Source organism: Eleginops maclovinus, chromosome 7 (assembly GCF_036324505.1).
Source record: "Eleginops maclovinus isolate JMC-PN-2008 ecotype Puerto Natales chromosome 7, JC_Emac_rtc_rv5, whole genome shotgun sequence".
Classification (NCBI taxonomy): domain Eukaryota; kingdom Metazoa; phylum Chordata; class Actinopteri; order Perciformes; family Eleginopidae; genus Eleginops; species Eleginops maclovinus.
The window spans coordinates 9869550-9886371 of NC_086355.1; the positions used below are offsets into that span (position 1 = coordinate 9869550).

Sequence of the window (16822 nt, forward strand, 5' to 3'; positions counted from 1 at the left end):
AAACATGCGAGTGCAGCCTCCACTAAAACACCCAGGAGGTCATGCCGAGGTTTTACGCTCAAATTATCTCCAGGGAAATAACTTTTTATGAGGACATGCATGTAAAAAGTGACAGGCCTCTGATTTGATGCCCCTCCATTTATCATACCTGCCCACAGTGGCAGCCATCCAAACCTCAACATCATCAGCGCCTCTGCTGTTTGACAGGAAAGGGAGGAGTAGGAGGAGCAAAGCTGCTCTGCACTCTGGGATTGGTCCGGAAGCAATGACATCAGTCTTATTGTGTCAGGTTCACTGGGGAGAAAAATGTATTTGAAGACAAATCATTGATGCATGTTTGCTGTTTTGTCAACACTTTGGAGGTCAAGAGGCTTCAGACAAATGGTATAATCAGTTCTGTCCAATAAGGAGTGATATAAAGGGATGAATAAAAATAACTGGGGATCACAATAAGCTTATTATATTAATGGTCAGAGTTACAGTTATAAGAATGTGCTTATTTTTCAATTATTGCTTAAGTAACTAATTTGCCTCCAAATAACAACACAGCCAATACATTTTAAAAAACGAAGGCTTTTTAATGTTTTTATCCCACTGCCATATGTTTCAATGTCTATCATGGCAGTTATCCTTCCAGCTTCCTCCCTTTCTACGACTTTTCCTCAGTGCACATCAGTGTAATCACCGTTATTGAGTAAGTGCAACTTTGAGGATTATTTATGAGCCTGCGCGGTGTTGTGAGTGGCTGTGAGGAAACACGTGATGCCATTAAAGTTTGTTTTATGGCCCGGGACTTGACAAGCCAAAATATAATTCTCATTGTGTATTAAGAGCGTCCAGATGGGTTGGAATACCTGGCGAGGTTCTTGTGCCATAGGCTGACTTTTCCTCCAGCATGGATGCGTTTGTTCCTCGGTGTGGTTTGTTTGGCGGTCTGTGTGGTAAGCTGTGTTTTATCATTATGCTCGTAGTATGGGCGTGCAGTGATGTCACACGCATAGTTCTCGGGCTGCACAGTTTCCTGCCTCTAAAAGCGGCAACAGTGCGCGCTCAAGACGAGCAGAGATAGCTGGATGATACTGCAGGAAATCGTGTTTAATCTTATTACTGAGCTGGGTTTAGGGTTTAAACCTCTTAAGAATCAATCGATGCTTTTTCTGACGGTGTTCCTCATGTTGTTGGTCTGATTCTCTGCGACATGATAGTTGCTTGTTAGCATTGGGTGTTCTTATATGCTTGGAGGCGGAGAAATCAACCTGTTGTCTGCAGAGTTGTTGTAAATTCCGTAAGGATTACGCATAATGTCTCATAGGCACAATAAGAATGGTACACGTGAATGTGCCTTTTTGTATAGTTAACAATTCACAATTCGTTCGAGTAGTTGCAGCTTAAACCACATTGAAATGAATTCATAACTTTAAAAAAAGCATTGAGGTTACAATATCCAATCTGTACGCTGCTGCTTTATTCACTATAGGCCTAATGTATTTATTCTTAAGGCCGTTATATGTTGATCAATTGCTACATTCAATGTTACACATACTTTGTAAAAAATGTTAAATAATACAAAATACAAAGTTAACAGTGAATATAGGCCTAAGCTTTATTTTCTATTATTATCAGTCAAAACACGCTCCCTTACTTTGCCCGTATTGGATTAAATAGGCCTCGTGTTTTCTGTGGCTCCCAAACTCACAATTTTTTATACTAAAGCTTGTGAGTGTACTGAGAAAAAGAGACGAGCTAAAGTAGTTAGCCCTTCTTTTAACACAAGCTGCCGGGAAACGCTGACTTTATCTTTCTTTTGTTGTGATCCTCGGCTTTGACCCGTCTGAAGGACTAGCAGGGGAAGGTGAAAGACAGGTCAGGCTGTCTCACTCATGTTGAAATGTGAAGTGCAGGAACGAATTTTGTTCCGATTGTATGATTTATCCCTTGATGGAAACGAATATTTCATGTTCTTGTTGAAATGTACATGTGGAGAAAAAACATTAAAGTCTCTATTATATTTATTTTATAATATGAAAAAATTAAATAATATAGACATAAACAACATCTCATTGGCTGATCTCCCTTGTATTCTCACATTTTGGAGGCCTGTATAGTTTAACTTGTAAATGTAACTAAAACTGAAATTTAAACTATTGCCAAAAACGTAGCACAAAGCTAAACCCAATGCATCATCCACTCAACAATAGGCTAAATTAAAATCTAACATCTTCTTATTAAAGAAAAACATACAGCTAAATCTTTGGCTCAATCTTTATTAGAAGCTTTTCCAGATCTGACACATAACGTGAAGCATTTGGCCAAATGTGCTTCAAAACACATGTTAAACAGTATTTCTTTTTTTAAATCGAACAGACTCAACTTGTAATAATGTGCCACAAGAAAGTAAGACTGTTTTTGTTAAAGACTCTCAGCTATAAATAGGCCCACAATAGTATTTTTTTATATAATATAAATGTTTTATGTTTGGACAATAATATTAACTGGATTGTTGGTCATTTTGCAAAAATAACAAGCCTCTCTTCTCTATTCTCAGCTTTAATTCCTTTGTAAGGATGTCTCTGAAGCAGCAGCCGACATGGCGGTTTGGTTAATGGCTGGCGGGCAATTGGTAAACTTTTGCACCCTTTGAGCTGTCACCAGGACAGAAATAATTGAACTTTTTGATAACTTTGTAAATGATTTTGTTTGACCTTTGTGGCCTCTAGCTTCATCTTTTGGCACACTGAGGATAAGCTGCCCTACATAAGGCAGTAAGTATCCTACGCTTATCTGGTGATGAGTTTATAGCTTTAGTGCGTTATTTCGCCAAGGCTTTGAGTATGAGCTTTGGAAAGGTGACAGCTCTTTAAAGTGTAAAGATATTTATATAATTTGAAGAATGGTTTTGTCTCCAATAATGAACTTGGACCATGAGGGAAAACACCCACTGCACAGAAACCTGGTTTCACCTGAGATACTGACAGATATATTTCGTTCCATGCCTATTGCTTGTCATTTGCTGCCTTAACTGACAATATCTCTTCGCAAAAGTAGCCTGTAGCCGATCATTTTTTTCAGTTTCTTCTTTTTTTTAAGAAGCAACCTCTGACATGGCTTTTGATTTAATCTCAAGCTTACTTTAAGCAAAGAAATGACCTATTCATATTGTGTTTTTACCCAATTGACGCCTATTAGTATGCCATTTAAGATTGGTTCTTTGAGCCACGTTATAGGCTAAAATGCTCTAAAGGTGTGCAGTGTCGCTTGCTTGCCGTCGTCTATATATACCCTGTAGAACCGAATTTGTGTGATAAAACCAGAATCACAGATTCGATTCTAGGGGAGTATATGGTCGATGAAAAAACTTCGATCCAAGAACTTGTTGCCCTCTTATTATCGACGTTTAGGTGCCTGACCTGCTGTCAGATGCTCCGGTGACAGTGTATAGGTTTATGAATGAGAGTACATCTGACAACACCAGATATACTTCACAGGAGCTCTTGGGGGCTCATGTTGAAACTCTATAGGCTTTAAGGAAATCTGACACTTAATGTTTCACCTGAGAACTAATTTAATTAGGAATTATTTATATATAACCCAGCGTGTTAGAATAAAACACCAAATGGATGTTCTTAAAGAAAGCCTCAGCGCACTCCAGCTGCAGCTTCTTCCTCAGGGTCTGTGTGTCTACATTATTGATTCCCAGAGGCTGCTGCTGCGGCTGGCCAATAGGCTCCTGAGACAGTTTTTTCAAAGGGATTGGAGCAGATGAAGTGATGAGATTCGTGTAACTTTTAGATGACCCCTTCTTGACAAAGACAGTGTCCATCAATTGTCCTCAGTCATTATTCGCTGCTTTTATGCCGAGGGGCTTTTTGTATCTTTTGTTGGTTTCTCTGTTGAACACCATGCCTTCAAGTTACACTTTACAAACTGATATATGTTTATATCTACTTTGATAAAACAACCTCATGTAGTTAATGATTCCAATAATATTTAATATATGTAATTATAACGGTGTATATTGATGTAACATTGAAATTGTGTTTTTTTCCAGTTTTTTTTTTCAAGCACGTGTTTCATTATCCAGATGTGGACGCCGATATTTCAGTATAATATATATTTTTTCCTCCACCTGGGTATAATTTTGGTGTGTTTTGAATGAGATGCAATTGATTTTAGTTGTATGTTTACCCGTTCCTTAACCAGCATCACCTCTATTGGCTGATCTGGTCACATGGTTCACTAACTTTATTCAGTTGACACCAAGTAGGAGGGCTTTATGGAGGGAGGAAAAAAAGACAACTCGAGAAAAATTAGTATTTTCTACCTTCAGAAATTAATGGCCATGAGTTCGTTTATGGTGAACTCTAAGTATGTGGATCCCCAATTTCCTCCCTGCGAGGAATATTCACAAAATAACTATATACCTGAGCAGGGCTCGGACTTCTACGGTCCAGCGCAGGACACAGACTTTCAGCATCCAGGGATCTACCCACGGTCAAACTACCCGGAGCAGCCCTTCAGCTGCAGCACTGGGCAGGACTCCACAGTGCTGCCACAGGGTCAGGAGAGATCCAGCCGACCCAGCACTTTTAGCGCACAGACTGAGCAGGGCCCCCCGGTGCAAGTGGCCGGACCCCGGACTTGTGGACAGCAGCAAAACACAAAGAGCCAAAATGGGATACAGTCCAAGCAGCCTGCAGTAGTTTACCCCTGGATGAAGAAAGTCCACGTAACTACTGGTAAGACTTTTCTTCTCCTTCTTCTCTTATGGACCAATTGAGACATGTACTTTAGAAATCACTCAGTGTAATATTTATGGGAGTCTTTGAAAGGCCTCGCCAATTACACAAGTCATAAATTTTTATAGCTCAGGAAATAGGCCGCTAGGTGAGCGCCTGAAAGCTACTGAAACCACGTATTGACCGGCTGTAAATTGTGCTAAAACCGGCAGCTAATCTACTTAAATTCAGTTAAAAATCACGCTTTATTTCCTGCTCTTGCTTCCTGCTCTCGATTCCTCGTTAATGTTCCTAAAGTTTGAGCGCCTCGGGTAGAGAGAAACTCCTCTTGTTGTATTGTTTATTCCTGCATGCTGCATTGGTGACATTTGGTGACTTCGTTTCTTGTTTGCTTTTATTTCCTCTAGTGAACCCGGATTACGCAGGACCCGACATCAAACGGTCCAGGACAGCTTACACCCGGCAGCAGGTTTTGGAGCTTGAAAAGGAGTTTCATTTTAACAGGTATCTGACCAGGCGGCGACGGATTGAGATTGCCCACACTCTTTGTCTCTCCGAGAGGCAAATCAAAATTTGGTTTCAAAACAGGAGGATGAAATGGAAGAAAGATCACAAACTACCCAACACCAAAGGCAGATCTGCCCCAACCTCCAGCCATCTGCAAAACCTCCAGAAGGACAACCAGACTGATATCACATCGTTATAAGAGAGGAGGATGGTCCCTTTTAGACCTAAACTGTACATAAAAAAGACAGAGGTTTCATCTGACTTTTGCATGGACTGATGATGTTTTTAGATTTTTTTTTTATTTAACAAAAAAGACCCCAGCAGTGTTGACTCAAGAGTCAGAAAATCAATCAGTCTTTATAAGTGAGAGGTTTGAAAGCTCTTTCGTGTTTTAATTTCCTCAAAGAGACACAAAAAAACCCGAAACCAACTTTTCTTTCTTGCTTTTTTTTTTTTTGGACGTTACCCAACTGAGGACATTTAATGAGCGATCTCGGCTGATTTCATGGATTTAAACAAAGTCTTCCAGCTCTTCTCACGTGGATTCACGCTGGTTTTAAAGATCGAATCTCTTTATTCAGAACAGGGAAGCCTTTGGTTCAAATTACACGCACACACAAAGGTTATTTCTATTTTTTTCCTATTCAAACCTCACATTAAACGCACAATATATTAAAAAAAAGCCTATATCTACTTGAAGGAACTATTATTTGCATAGAGCACGCCAAACCCAACCTACTTTCGTAAGTTGCAAAAACCCCGTTGAATCTCAGTTCACGTTTCTTTGTGACTCTTATATGTTTTAACTTATTTTGTAAAATAAAACTTTGAATTTTTCTTAGCCTAAATAGTATTCCTCAACGCAAGACATTCCTGTGTGCAAACTATTCTGAGTGCCCTTATAAATCTCTCTTGACATCTTTGTAAACAGTGTACATTTTCAGAGGCTCTCGCACCATTTGAGAGTCTTACTATAAAAGATCATTTGTTCCTGCATGGCATCAAATTGATATTGGATGTTTCTCATCGGAAATAATCAAATCCAGAATATTTAGGAATACAAATGTTCATTTCTTTCTTGATATTATTTTTTACGTCATTATTTATTTGTTTAAAAAACGTGTACATGTTCGTATAGCACACATTTTAATTAAAAGTATTCGTTCGATTTCAATTAATCTAAAATATGTTTGAACTCTTGTGAATTAATAGCATGGCTTTACGCAGAGTTTTTTAGTCTTTAGTTAATGTGGGAATCTTCTAGTTTTTCATTTACACAGAGCTAACCGAGGGGGGCTTTCACGTCACGTTTCAAAGACAGATATTTCTTGTTTTATACCGTCATTGTCTTCGGACAAAAAAAGCCCAGAAGCTCTCCCAGTAAGAAGAGGTCTTTCTCTGTGAAGTCTTCCCGATGAGAGGCTTGAAAAGGTATTTCAACCACAGGTCGACAAAGGCAGCAGAGGCAGGTTCATCCAGGGGCCACATTTCAGCCGCAGGACTGACCCTAACACCTCTGACCCGCCGGACGAGCAGCATTTCTCTCCCAGGCGCTCCTAGCTTTGCTTTGCAGGGGTTTTTCCAAACTTAAACAAGAGTTTAAAATATTCAGGGCGTAAGTTCCATAGTTTTTACACGTGTTTTGACAGTAGGCCTATTTATATCAGTCCCCAGAAGCTTCTGATTTGTGCATTTGTCTCATGTCAATATGCAATATTTTTGGTTTTATTTTTGTACATGCTTTTTACCTTGTATTGTGCATTGAGATGCGAGAAGTATATTCGAAAAAATAAAGATTTCTACTGATTATGCATTTATATGATTGCAGAAGCATTTTGTCGCGATATTTTTTTTTCTCCACTCGAGAAAAAGAAATGCTTTGGAGAAATCTTATTTTCCCGTGCCCACTGAGGTATTTCATTGTCTCTTATTTCTCATGGACATTTTATTGTCGATTTTGAAGTATTATTTACTGTCATTCGTTTTACTCCATTAAAAACTTTTTTTTTTAAATCGCTTTTGGTGGGAAACGAGTTTTTCCTCACTGGGAACATGCGTGTGGAGCCATATGGACCTGGAACCCCCTATTGAAAAAACATCCACAAATGCACCAAATGTTCGCTGCATGTTTAAATTCAATCTTCTCCTATCAGACATGAAATGAAGGAGCAAAAATGCATTATTAGTCTACCATAGTTTTAGAATATCATTGAAGAAACATGTTTAAGAACGAGGTTTGTGTCTTATTGTTCGCTCATAAGCTCTTATCGAGGGGAGCGTGTCCTCCTTAGCTCTAGTGGAGCTTTTCGAGGTGATTTTATTCAATGAAGGCTGCGTTTAGGTTTCTCAGAAGACATGAGTCTTTTATTGTTGTTACAGTTGTTAGATACATGAATCAGTATTACAAAACAGAAACACACATGAAGTTTACTGGCATGGTAGCTACATTCAAACTGACAGTTACAAACTTTTTCCGAGTCGATGCTCCTGTTACTAAATGAGATTACGCTACAATTACCAGAAACAGTTTATTACATGTAGGCATATACAGTTTATCAACTACTATATATTTGTTATTAAACCCCCTCCTGCTTTAAGAGCTACCCCTTTATTAAATATGACCCACAGCTGCACTGCCCTTCGACCCCCCCACACTGCAGCATCAGGGCTGATACAAACAATAGTGGCCATAAACGGACATGTGGAAAGACAATCTCTCAGCATGTTTTCATCCCCAGTGACCACTGTCTGATCCCGCTGAGTGCACGAGGGCCTACAGGCGTGCACTTATATGTTCGTGTAAAATGCACGCCTGTGTCATATAGATTCAGGGAGAAGCTGAAACAAAGTGATGCCACCGATCCACCATCCTGCCATAAATGATCTGCACATAGATGCTGAAGAAAGGATGAGCGAGAAAGGGGAGGGGGGGGGGTGAGAGGAGTGGGGGAGGGGAGGGGGTGTTATAAGAACAATTGGACAACTAGCATACCTACTATACATTACTAGTTCTTTAAGATAACTTTTGGTTCATTTTATATTTTAAAGCCATTCATTAATAATCACGTCTTGATGAACTGCAGTTATTCAAACATGAATTAAAACCAAACCTATCACAACACTGTTTCTACCCAAGCAGTTATCAGGTCAGAGCAGCCTACTACACCGTACAGTGTGTGTAGCCACACTGACCTACATGTCTGAGCAGCAATAAATGGGAGCCAAAGGCAGTGCCATTTTCAATGACACTGCACCCAGTGCAGGAATACAACGTCGTTGCTCTCCATCCGGCCATATTTGATTTCCAGCTGTTTTTTCGCAGGAGCCTCTCCGAGCCAGACAACCCCCCTAAGATATATTAAAGTGCGCTGTCTGCATTCAGAGATATAATCCAGAGACTATACCACTCCGCTCTCTTTTCCTCGACCACGTGATTGTCTAAATAATTAATGCAGCACGTCCCCCTAGAAACACGGCGTCGTCATTAATCGCAAGGACTCTATCAGACTTGAAAACTGAAGAGATCCCCCAAGAAAAATAATATCCGATACCGGGCTCAACCGTATAGCCTCGCACTTTAGCGACACATCCGAACCGATGGATGCTTGGGTAGGTAAATATTTCAGCATTTTTCATGTTGCCCAAGCTGGTAAATGACGATATCAAATGTCGTGATTTTTGATAAATTGCAACCTTTTGATGTGTGCGCTCTGAGCAGGATTGTGTTATTCACTGTGTGCATGTCTTCTTTTTATCACATGTATTAGATATGGTAGAGTGTGTGCTGTTTACGCATTTGTCTGGAGAACGATTGATAGGAGAAATGGTCAAAACTAAAGGGCAGTGACATGTATTTATGGGTGCTCGCTCTGAATAAATGCTCTTTCGGACACAGCTCAGTGTGACCCCTCCGCAGGGCTCACTGACTCTTTATTCAGATTTTTACCAATTAAGTGCAAAAAAATAAGAAACTAAATAGACATAAAAAAGAAGAAAAAAAGAAAACATTACAATCATAAATTGCTCCATATAATAAATCGTATCTCTATAATAAAGTTTTTCACGAGATTAATAATACTTTATAATTGATATGTCTTTGCTTGATAGAATTGTGGTGCATTTCTTCAGTATTTTTATTGTTAATTTGGGCTGATTTGATTTGGATGCCTAAGAAGTGTTGGAAGTTTGGGCAGGCTGACAGTTCTGCCTCCTTGTAAATCATTCCCAGTAATTCCTGAAAGGGGTTTAGGCTGTTGGGGGCCGGGCGAAAACTGTAAATCTTTCACTTTTATTGCCCTCTGAACATATGTTGCGACGCTACCGGTCCTGCATCTCTTCTTGTTCTTCTGGTCCTTCTTCTCAGCAAAAATAACACACGGCTGATCAGCCGACGCTCTGCGGCTTCAAATCATCCTCCTGCAGTCCTTTCTGGTCTTTTACCAACATATGTATTTGTTGGTTATTAAATCTTTTTATTTTATTTATTTCTGAGGATGATATTGAAAACAATGCAGGAGAAGACATGGCTCTCACTCTTTGTGTTTGAGCAGTGCGTGAGGACAGACACAACAAACAAAAGATTATACTGTGGTTTATTTGAATACAATGCAATCCCAGCTGGAAGGAGAACAAAAAAAAAAAAGTCTTGTATTTCATAAATCATTTGAAAAAATGCATCTCCCACATCAACGCAATTAATGGGCGACAAAATAGGACATAAATACGATGCACATAATGGTGCTGTTTAAAAATATGATCCAAAAGGCTTATCTCTGGTGCATTTACGGCCAGGTATAGACCTGTAATTGTGATTATTTTAAAGCAGAAATTTGGAAAATAAAATCTGCAAAAGGGTGAAAATGTAAAAGCTGCTGTATTACATAAAATGCACACACTTTCTGTATAATAACCTGAGCAAACACATAATACCTTAACAATAGCATGTGATATAATGCTTGTGTTTAAATACTGAAGTGCAGGCGAGTTGTAATTCAGCAGCAGATGAAAAGAAATAGGCAGTGGAACATTTTCACACAGTTCAGATGAGGAAATAAACGCCACCCTTTATCAAAATGGATTGGCGAGGTAAGGCTCGGTTGTAGAAGAGAACAATCACGTGAACAAATATGCTTGTATTTTAAGGCAGCGCCTTTATTTGTCATCACAAAGCTTCCGAAACACCCCAAAATCCTAATGTTAGCTCCAAATGTGTATACAGGCCTATCGTTTCTGAATATTTCCTGTATATTTCAATGGGTGATGGATTGCCAGGGATTTTTTTTCTGGAATAAGGATACCTTGTTCGCTTTTTATTGGTAGTTGAATGCGAGTCCTTCCAATCTTTCGGGAATACTGTCTCCATTGGTATATGGAAATGTCTGAAAAACAGCAAGATCAGGTTTAGGACAGCATTGTCTACAGACAAAGGGTGAAGGATTTATTCTAGAGACTGCGTGGAAAGCAACTGAGACTGAGAGGGAAGTTGTTTTATGATGAATTGATTCGCAGGTAAGCAATCGCATGGCAGAAAGCAACCTTTAACCACGGGTTAATATAATGCAAGGAAATATATTTGATTTATTCCACTCATGGAGGTGATGCTTATTAATGTCGCTCTCACTGGCGACCGTGCAGATATGTAATCCACAGCTATACCTCCCTATATAGCTTATATCATTATAATTTTTTTGAGAAAGTGCGTTCAAATATTATCGATAGATTGAGCTGCTTTTCAGCTGATTTCACGTTTGGATGAAAACCATCTCGGAGGGAAGAAGTAGGAAAGGAACTTTTTCTTTTTGACTCTTGGATCGTAAATCACATTAATTTGTTGTCTTATCGTCACACTGGCGTTTGCTGTGATTTATGTGGTTTCAACTATATGGCTTTGTTAACCTGCAACGTTATATTATACATGAATTCATATCGGATGTTTTGAAGGATTACCGGGCGTGTAAGTGGACGAGGATAAAGGCAAATACTTAATTTTCTTACTATTTTGGATGCATTTTTGGCTCGCTTGTATTTGGTTAATTGCAACTCATGTGAATGGTCTTTTTATTTATTTGGCGATGGCAATAAAAGTCAAGCCTGATTTGCGGAAACACAGTGGGTTATTTATTTGTTTAAGTTAAATATTACCCATTTTGCCTATGTACTGAAAACAGATTATTAACGTTTCTACAATGGATGTATGTGCTCTATAGCACGCCTTTGCATGCACTTGTGATTATACTTCTTTTCAGAAAAGCTGCTTAATTTCTTCCAACATCAAGAAGAAGCAGTCTTAAATCAAAACCTTCTGCTGCAACTGGTGCTAGCATTGTGTGAGCAGCTTTTCTCCAAGAAAAACACACCTCGTATTTTTCTACAAACAACTGCGAGTAGAGACAATATTATTTCACTGGTCAACTGAAGTTATTTCGTGCATGTAACTAACATTTCCAACACTAGCAAAAATAAACCTCAAGTGCTGTTTAACTTGAATATGGACAGAATTTGAAGCAGCTAGCAGGAGAAAAGACTAGCTGGGATAATAACACTCCACATTGACTCCGGCCCATTGTATGAACCAAACTTACCGTAACAGCGCGTAGGCGAAAAACACTGCTGTGTGAAAAGAGGACCATGTCTGCTACTAGTACCCAGTGTGTTCAAAAAGCACTTCAGGCGCAGAGTATCGACCAGTTTAACAGATAATCCACAACGAATGAATCTTAAATCTCCATGATCATATTTTAAGTGATTAATCCTGAAAAAGCCGGGACAAGCAGGGAACCAGCGATGGTTTCAAACTCTAAGACAAAAAAACTATTCAATGAAATTAATTTCCTGAGGTTTAATTTCTACTTTCTTGCCGTCGGTGAAACATCTTCTCGTCTGTTTCAGTCACCGCTGAAAATCTGCTTTGAATTAAGTTGAGAGTTGAGGCTACTTGAAGCCAAACTGCTCGTTGTTCATTAAACTTTGACCAAATGCTAAATGACCCAAAGGTCACCTAAAAAAGCTTATGACTGCTAAATATCTGGCTGGCTCTTTGTGCAAAAAGTGCATATGCAAGACCTTTTTTCTGTCAAGCAGGTTCTTGAAAAAAAGTGTCATAGGTGGTTATTGCAGGGACAATCTCAGCTTTACGATTAACCCTATTTAAACAGGCCAAAAATACATACAAATAATTAATGATCATGGAATTATTTGAATTTAAAAAATGTTTTTGATTGAATAAAAATCAAAGTATTTTCTTAAAGTGGCTAGGAAGATTGGGCTTCATGACATTAATTATTGTTGTATAAACTGGGTGTATGCATCCAATAATGAATGTGTTTTAAAATAAATCTAATGCAGGAAACTATCTTTTATTTCTCCTTCAGGTCGAGGAGGCAGCAGTGATGAATGCGTGAGGGATATAAAAGAGAATTGCGCAGATTTCGGTGAGTAACATTTCTTTAATGAAGGGAGTGGACAGCATAGAACAACTGCTAACAAGGTGAAAGAGTGATTTGTTATTAGGCTACATATTAACGCTCACAGTGTTTCACAGGAGGCTTAAATCACCAACACAGACATGAGGAATGACTTCGCCTGTACCAGTAATTATTTGCGCAGGCCAGGGTCCCATTCCAAAGTGTCCAATTGCAACGCCGCATGAATAAAGCCAACATTATTTGAAGAAAAAAATTAAAATAAAAAAACGTAATTTATTTTTACATTCTAATAAAAAAAGGAAGATTGTAAAACGTAAAATCAGGAAAAAATGTCATAATTTCGTCCCACGATTCCGGCATTTCAACCGATGCGTAATATTCCCAGTCTTGTTTTTCAACCCGCAACATCTCCAGTGTCTCTCCTTGGTGTTTGGCTGCAGACTGGAGGCTTCGCTTATAAACCGACCCTCTGGATGTGAGAAGTCGCCGAGTATGAAATTCTTTCCCTTGCCTTCCTCCTACGCTTAGTTTTACACTTCTGAGGGCAGCAAGTCTTGAGGACTGTTTTGCTTTTCATTCCTCTCTGAGGCCGTTTACGACCATAACATTTGCGGTCATAAATTTTGTCCGCGGTCCACACTGACAGGTGCAATTGTTATGCATGGCGTAGGCTGCACTCCTCAAGCCACCAACATACAGTACAGGCCCCATTGATATGTGTGTGTTTCAGCTTCCAGTTCAAAGGCTGTTCTTATAATCTGAAAAAAATGTGATTGCAAAAATATCCAGAATATTTGACAAAACGTCCTCTGAATTGTTATTGTTTTATTTAAATTGAAGGTACATTTTGTATGAATAGATTGAAAACCAAACAGCCAGTCAAAATGCAAAATATATGATTTGACGCCTGTGTAAAGACTCATATAATATATAACTCCCACCCTCACCCATCTCTCTTTCTTTCAATCCCTCTCCCTTTGTTTCTCATACACACCAATTTCAACTGCATTTTACACCTAAAATGAATTACATACCTTTACCATTAGTAACAAACAGTGGAGGAGATTAGTATCTGTGTGTAAACATGTGATCCAAATGCTTGTGCAGGCCCTGGTGGGTTATATTTCTGCTGCAGGGAACAATGCATGACTGGCTTTGTCAGGCCTTGTGATTGTTGAAAAGGGTATTGTGTGTATGTGTGTCAAATGCTGATTCAGCTTATTTCTGAGGGACCACTAAAGCCTCCCAGAGGGTCCTTTAAGCACAAGTTAAACTTTAACTGTGCCACAAATGAGTCAGAAGGCCACAGTAGTTTCTTTATTAGCCTATAGCAGCATTATCATTGGGCTAAGCAGAGTGATTCTCCTGCTTTAATGTGAATGTAAACCCTGTATATCAACAGTCATTGGTTGCAGCTGTAATGACTGAAGGTGTTATTCATGTTTGCCCCCATGACTCTGACACATTTCTGTTTTGTAGGTCACAGACTGGAGCAACGGTGGGAAACACCAATCACGTGAATAAACAACAACATCCATGCCATTGGATAAAGTTGCACTGGCTTTGTGGCTTTGAATACACACAAAAATGCAGAAAGCAACATACTACGATAATTCTGGACTGTTTGGAGGGTACACCTTCCCCAAACCAGACTCCTACAACTACGGCCCTGCTCACCAGTCCTACCCTGCGTCTAACATCGAGAATGACTACCAGGGCTCAGTGTGTCCCATCCAGACCTCTGCTGTCCGGCCACCAACTCTCAAAGACAGTGACCTGAACGCGGACTGCATGCGGCAAAGCAGCAGTCAGAGCAGCAGCAGCAGCAGCAGCCAGACCACCAGCATTGGGGAGCAGCAGGCACCCCCACTGTCTGCATCCTCTCCCAGCCCCAACAGCTCTGCACCCCAGAAGAAGAAATCCCCATCCAGCAGTGCTTCCAGCACTGCCACACCGACCCTCACTAAGCAGATCTTCCCCTGGATGAAGGAGACCCGGACAAACTCAAAGCAGAAGAGCAGCAGCTGCTCCAGTGCAGGTAGAGATCATGATGGTGCGTGTTTGTTTACATTAAGGGATTGGGGTTGAGGGTGGATCAGGCCTTTTCAAAGATTCAAAGGGTTTATTGTCATATGCACAATACATTGTAGTTATTGCAATGAAAATCTTAAGTCCCAGGCTCCTTTAACAATGCAACATAAATATATAAACACAATAAAAAATAGTGCAAAAAGAAACAGAATATATATAATAGTGCAAGAGAATCTTGCAAGTGACCAATGTGGAAGTATATGTGTAAGAAGTAATTATATACATTTAAAATAGAATAAGATGAGCTAAAATCAGAATGTAAAATTGGATACTGGCATTAAATATGGTTAATTGTAATAATAAATAAATATCTGCTCAGTTTACATTGGTAATAAAATGTCTGTAAAGCGGCTAACATGATGCTGTGCTTCTGCTACAGCTGGCGAGGTGAGTGATGAGAAGAGCCCACCTGGACCGGCTTCCAAGCGGGTCAGAACTGCTTACACCAGCGCACAACTTGTGGAGCTGGAGAAGGAGTTTCACTTTAACCGCTACCTGTGTCGCCCAAGGAGAGTGGAGATGGCGAATCTTTTGAATCTCACCGAGCGTCAAATAAAGATCTGGTTTCAAAACAGGAGGATGAAATACAAAAAGGACCAGAAGTCTAAAGGGCTCGCACACTCTCCCCTGGGACACTCCCCGGACAGGAGCCCGCCGATGAGTGGCCCAAATCACATTGGATACTCTGGCCAGCTCCAAAACGTGAACAGCCTCAGCTATGACGCACCCTCGCCCCCGTCCTTCGCCAAACCCCAGCAAAACATGTACGGTTTGGCGGCGTACACGGCACCTCTGGGTGGCTGCATCCCGCAACAGAAGAGGTACCCGGGCTCCGAGTACGAGCACCACGCCATGCAGAGCAACGGCGGCTTTGCCAACGCCAATTTGCAAGGCAGCCCCGTTTACGTGGGGGGAAATTTTGTTGATTCCATGCCAGCCTCGGGCCCCATGTTCAACCTCGGCCATCTTCCCCACCCCTCATCCACCAGTGTGGACTACAGCTGTGCCGCTCAGATCCCAGGAAACCACCACCATGGACCCTGTGATCCCCATCCCACATACACAGACCTCACCTCTCACCAAGCGTCTCAGGGAAGGATTCAGGAAGCGCCTAAACTCACGCATTTGTAATATGTGGTTTCTGTGTGTGTGTGTGTGTGTGTGTGTGTGTGTGTGTGTGTGTGTGTGTGTGTGTGTGTGTGTGTGCGCGCGTGTCTGCGCGTGTGTGCGTGTGTGTGCCAAAATTATGTTGCGCTCTTTTTATTACCTCACTAGTCTAATAACTACGCTCCAAGAGAGTCGTGTGTATTATTACAGTATTATTGATATTACTATTAATGCTATTGTGTAATTATTTTCTAAATAATAACAGCTTTGTCCTTTTCTGTTGAATATCTTGGGATGCGCAGAGGCAGGTTGTCAGTTGTTTCTTTCCTTTTTTTTTCTCAAGTGCAATGCGCAATTTTTGACTGAATATTTCATGGCGTTACTTGAAGGTAAGTCTTGTAGATCACGAAAGTAGAAGCTCATCTTTAGAGAGAAGGACTTTTAGGGAATATTTCGTCTGTTTTGTAGGATATCACTCTCCTCACGGGCATCCTATTTATTTATTTTGTATCATCTTGCATAATCTTTTGTACTAGTATATAGCCTATTTATTATTTAATTACTTTTGTATTGCACATTATTTATCGTTTATATGCGAGTATTTATAAGTATGGAGTTTTTTGTAAGATTGGACAGATCAGTGCACTTGAAAGTGTTGGTTAAACAGGGTTTGAAAAATGCTATGACTCGCAGTGTATTGTTGAAAAAGAGCATTTCTAATTGTAAATCTGGGATAAATGGGACATTTGATAGTGTATAAACACCACTACATGTCCATGGTTAATCTTGTGTCAAAACTAAAGCAAAACGTAGACTATCGAAGTATGAATATTATACACACCAGCATGTCATTTTGTGTAGTCATTACTATTTTTTATTTGTCTTACATTGTTATTCCATTCAGTTGGATATCCATAAATTTATGAAACCTTAATGATATTGAAATGTTATATTTTA

General features: G+C 39.9%; 2 protein-coding genes across 4 annotated transcripts; both read left to right on the forward strand.

The window, feature by feature from the left end:
• The first annotated feature begins 850 nt into the window (after nucleotides 1–850).
• hoxd4a (homeobox D4a) lies at nucleotides 851–7192 on the forward strand. 2 transcript variants are annotated; one of them, XM_063888271.1, is made up of 3 exons: nucleotides 851–941; nucleotides 4430–4736; nucleotides 5144–7192. In XM_063888271.1, exons 1-3 carry the CDS (start codon nucleotides 900–902, stop codon nucleotides 5440–5442), a joined length of 648 nt encoding a protein of 215 aa, XP_063744341.1. In that variant the 5' UTR covers nucleotides 851–899; the 3' UTR covers nucleotides 5443–7192. The 2 variants fall into 2 exon arrangements, with proteins under 2 accessions (XP_063744341.1, XP_063744340.1); XM_063888270.1 differs by lacking the exon at nucleotides 851–941 and having other exon boundaries at nucleotides 3362–4736.
• A 1352-nt stretch (nucleotides 7193–8544) lies between these two features.
• Nucleotides 8545–15984, forward strand: hoxd3a (homeobox D3a). 2 transcript variants are annotated; one of them, XM_063888268.1, is made up of 4 exons: nucleotides 8545–8852; nucleotides 12614–12673; nucleotides 14147–14720; nucleotides 15138–15984. In XM_063888268.1, the coding sequence occupies exons 3-4, from the start codon at nucleotides 14255–14257 to the stop codon at nucleotides 15887–15889; spliced, it is 1218 nt and encodes a 405-aa protein (XP_063744338.1). In that variant the 5' UTR covers nucleotides 8545–8852; nucleotides 12614–12673; nucleotides 14147–14254; the 3' UTR covers nucleotides 15890–15984. The 2 variants fall into 2 exon arrangements, with proteins under 2 accessions (XP_063744338.1, XP_063744339.1); XM_063888269.1 differs by having other exon boundaries at nucleotides 14147–14705.
• The last annotated feature ends 838 nt before the right edge of the window (nucleotides 15985–16822 follow it).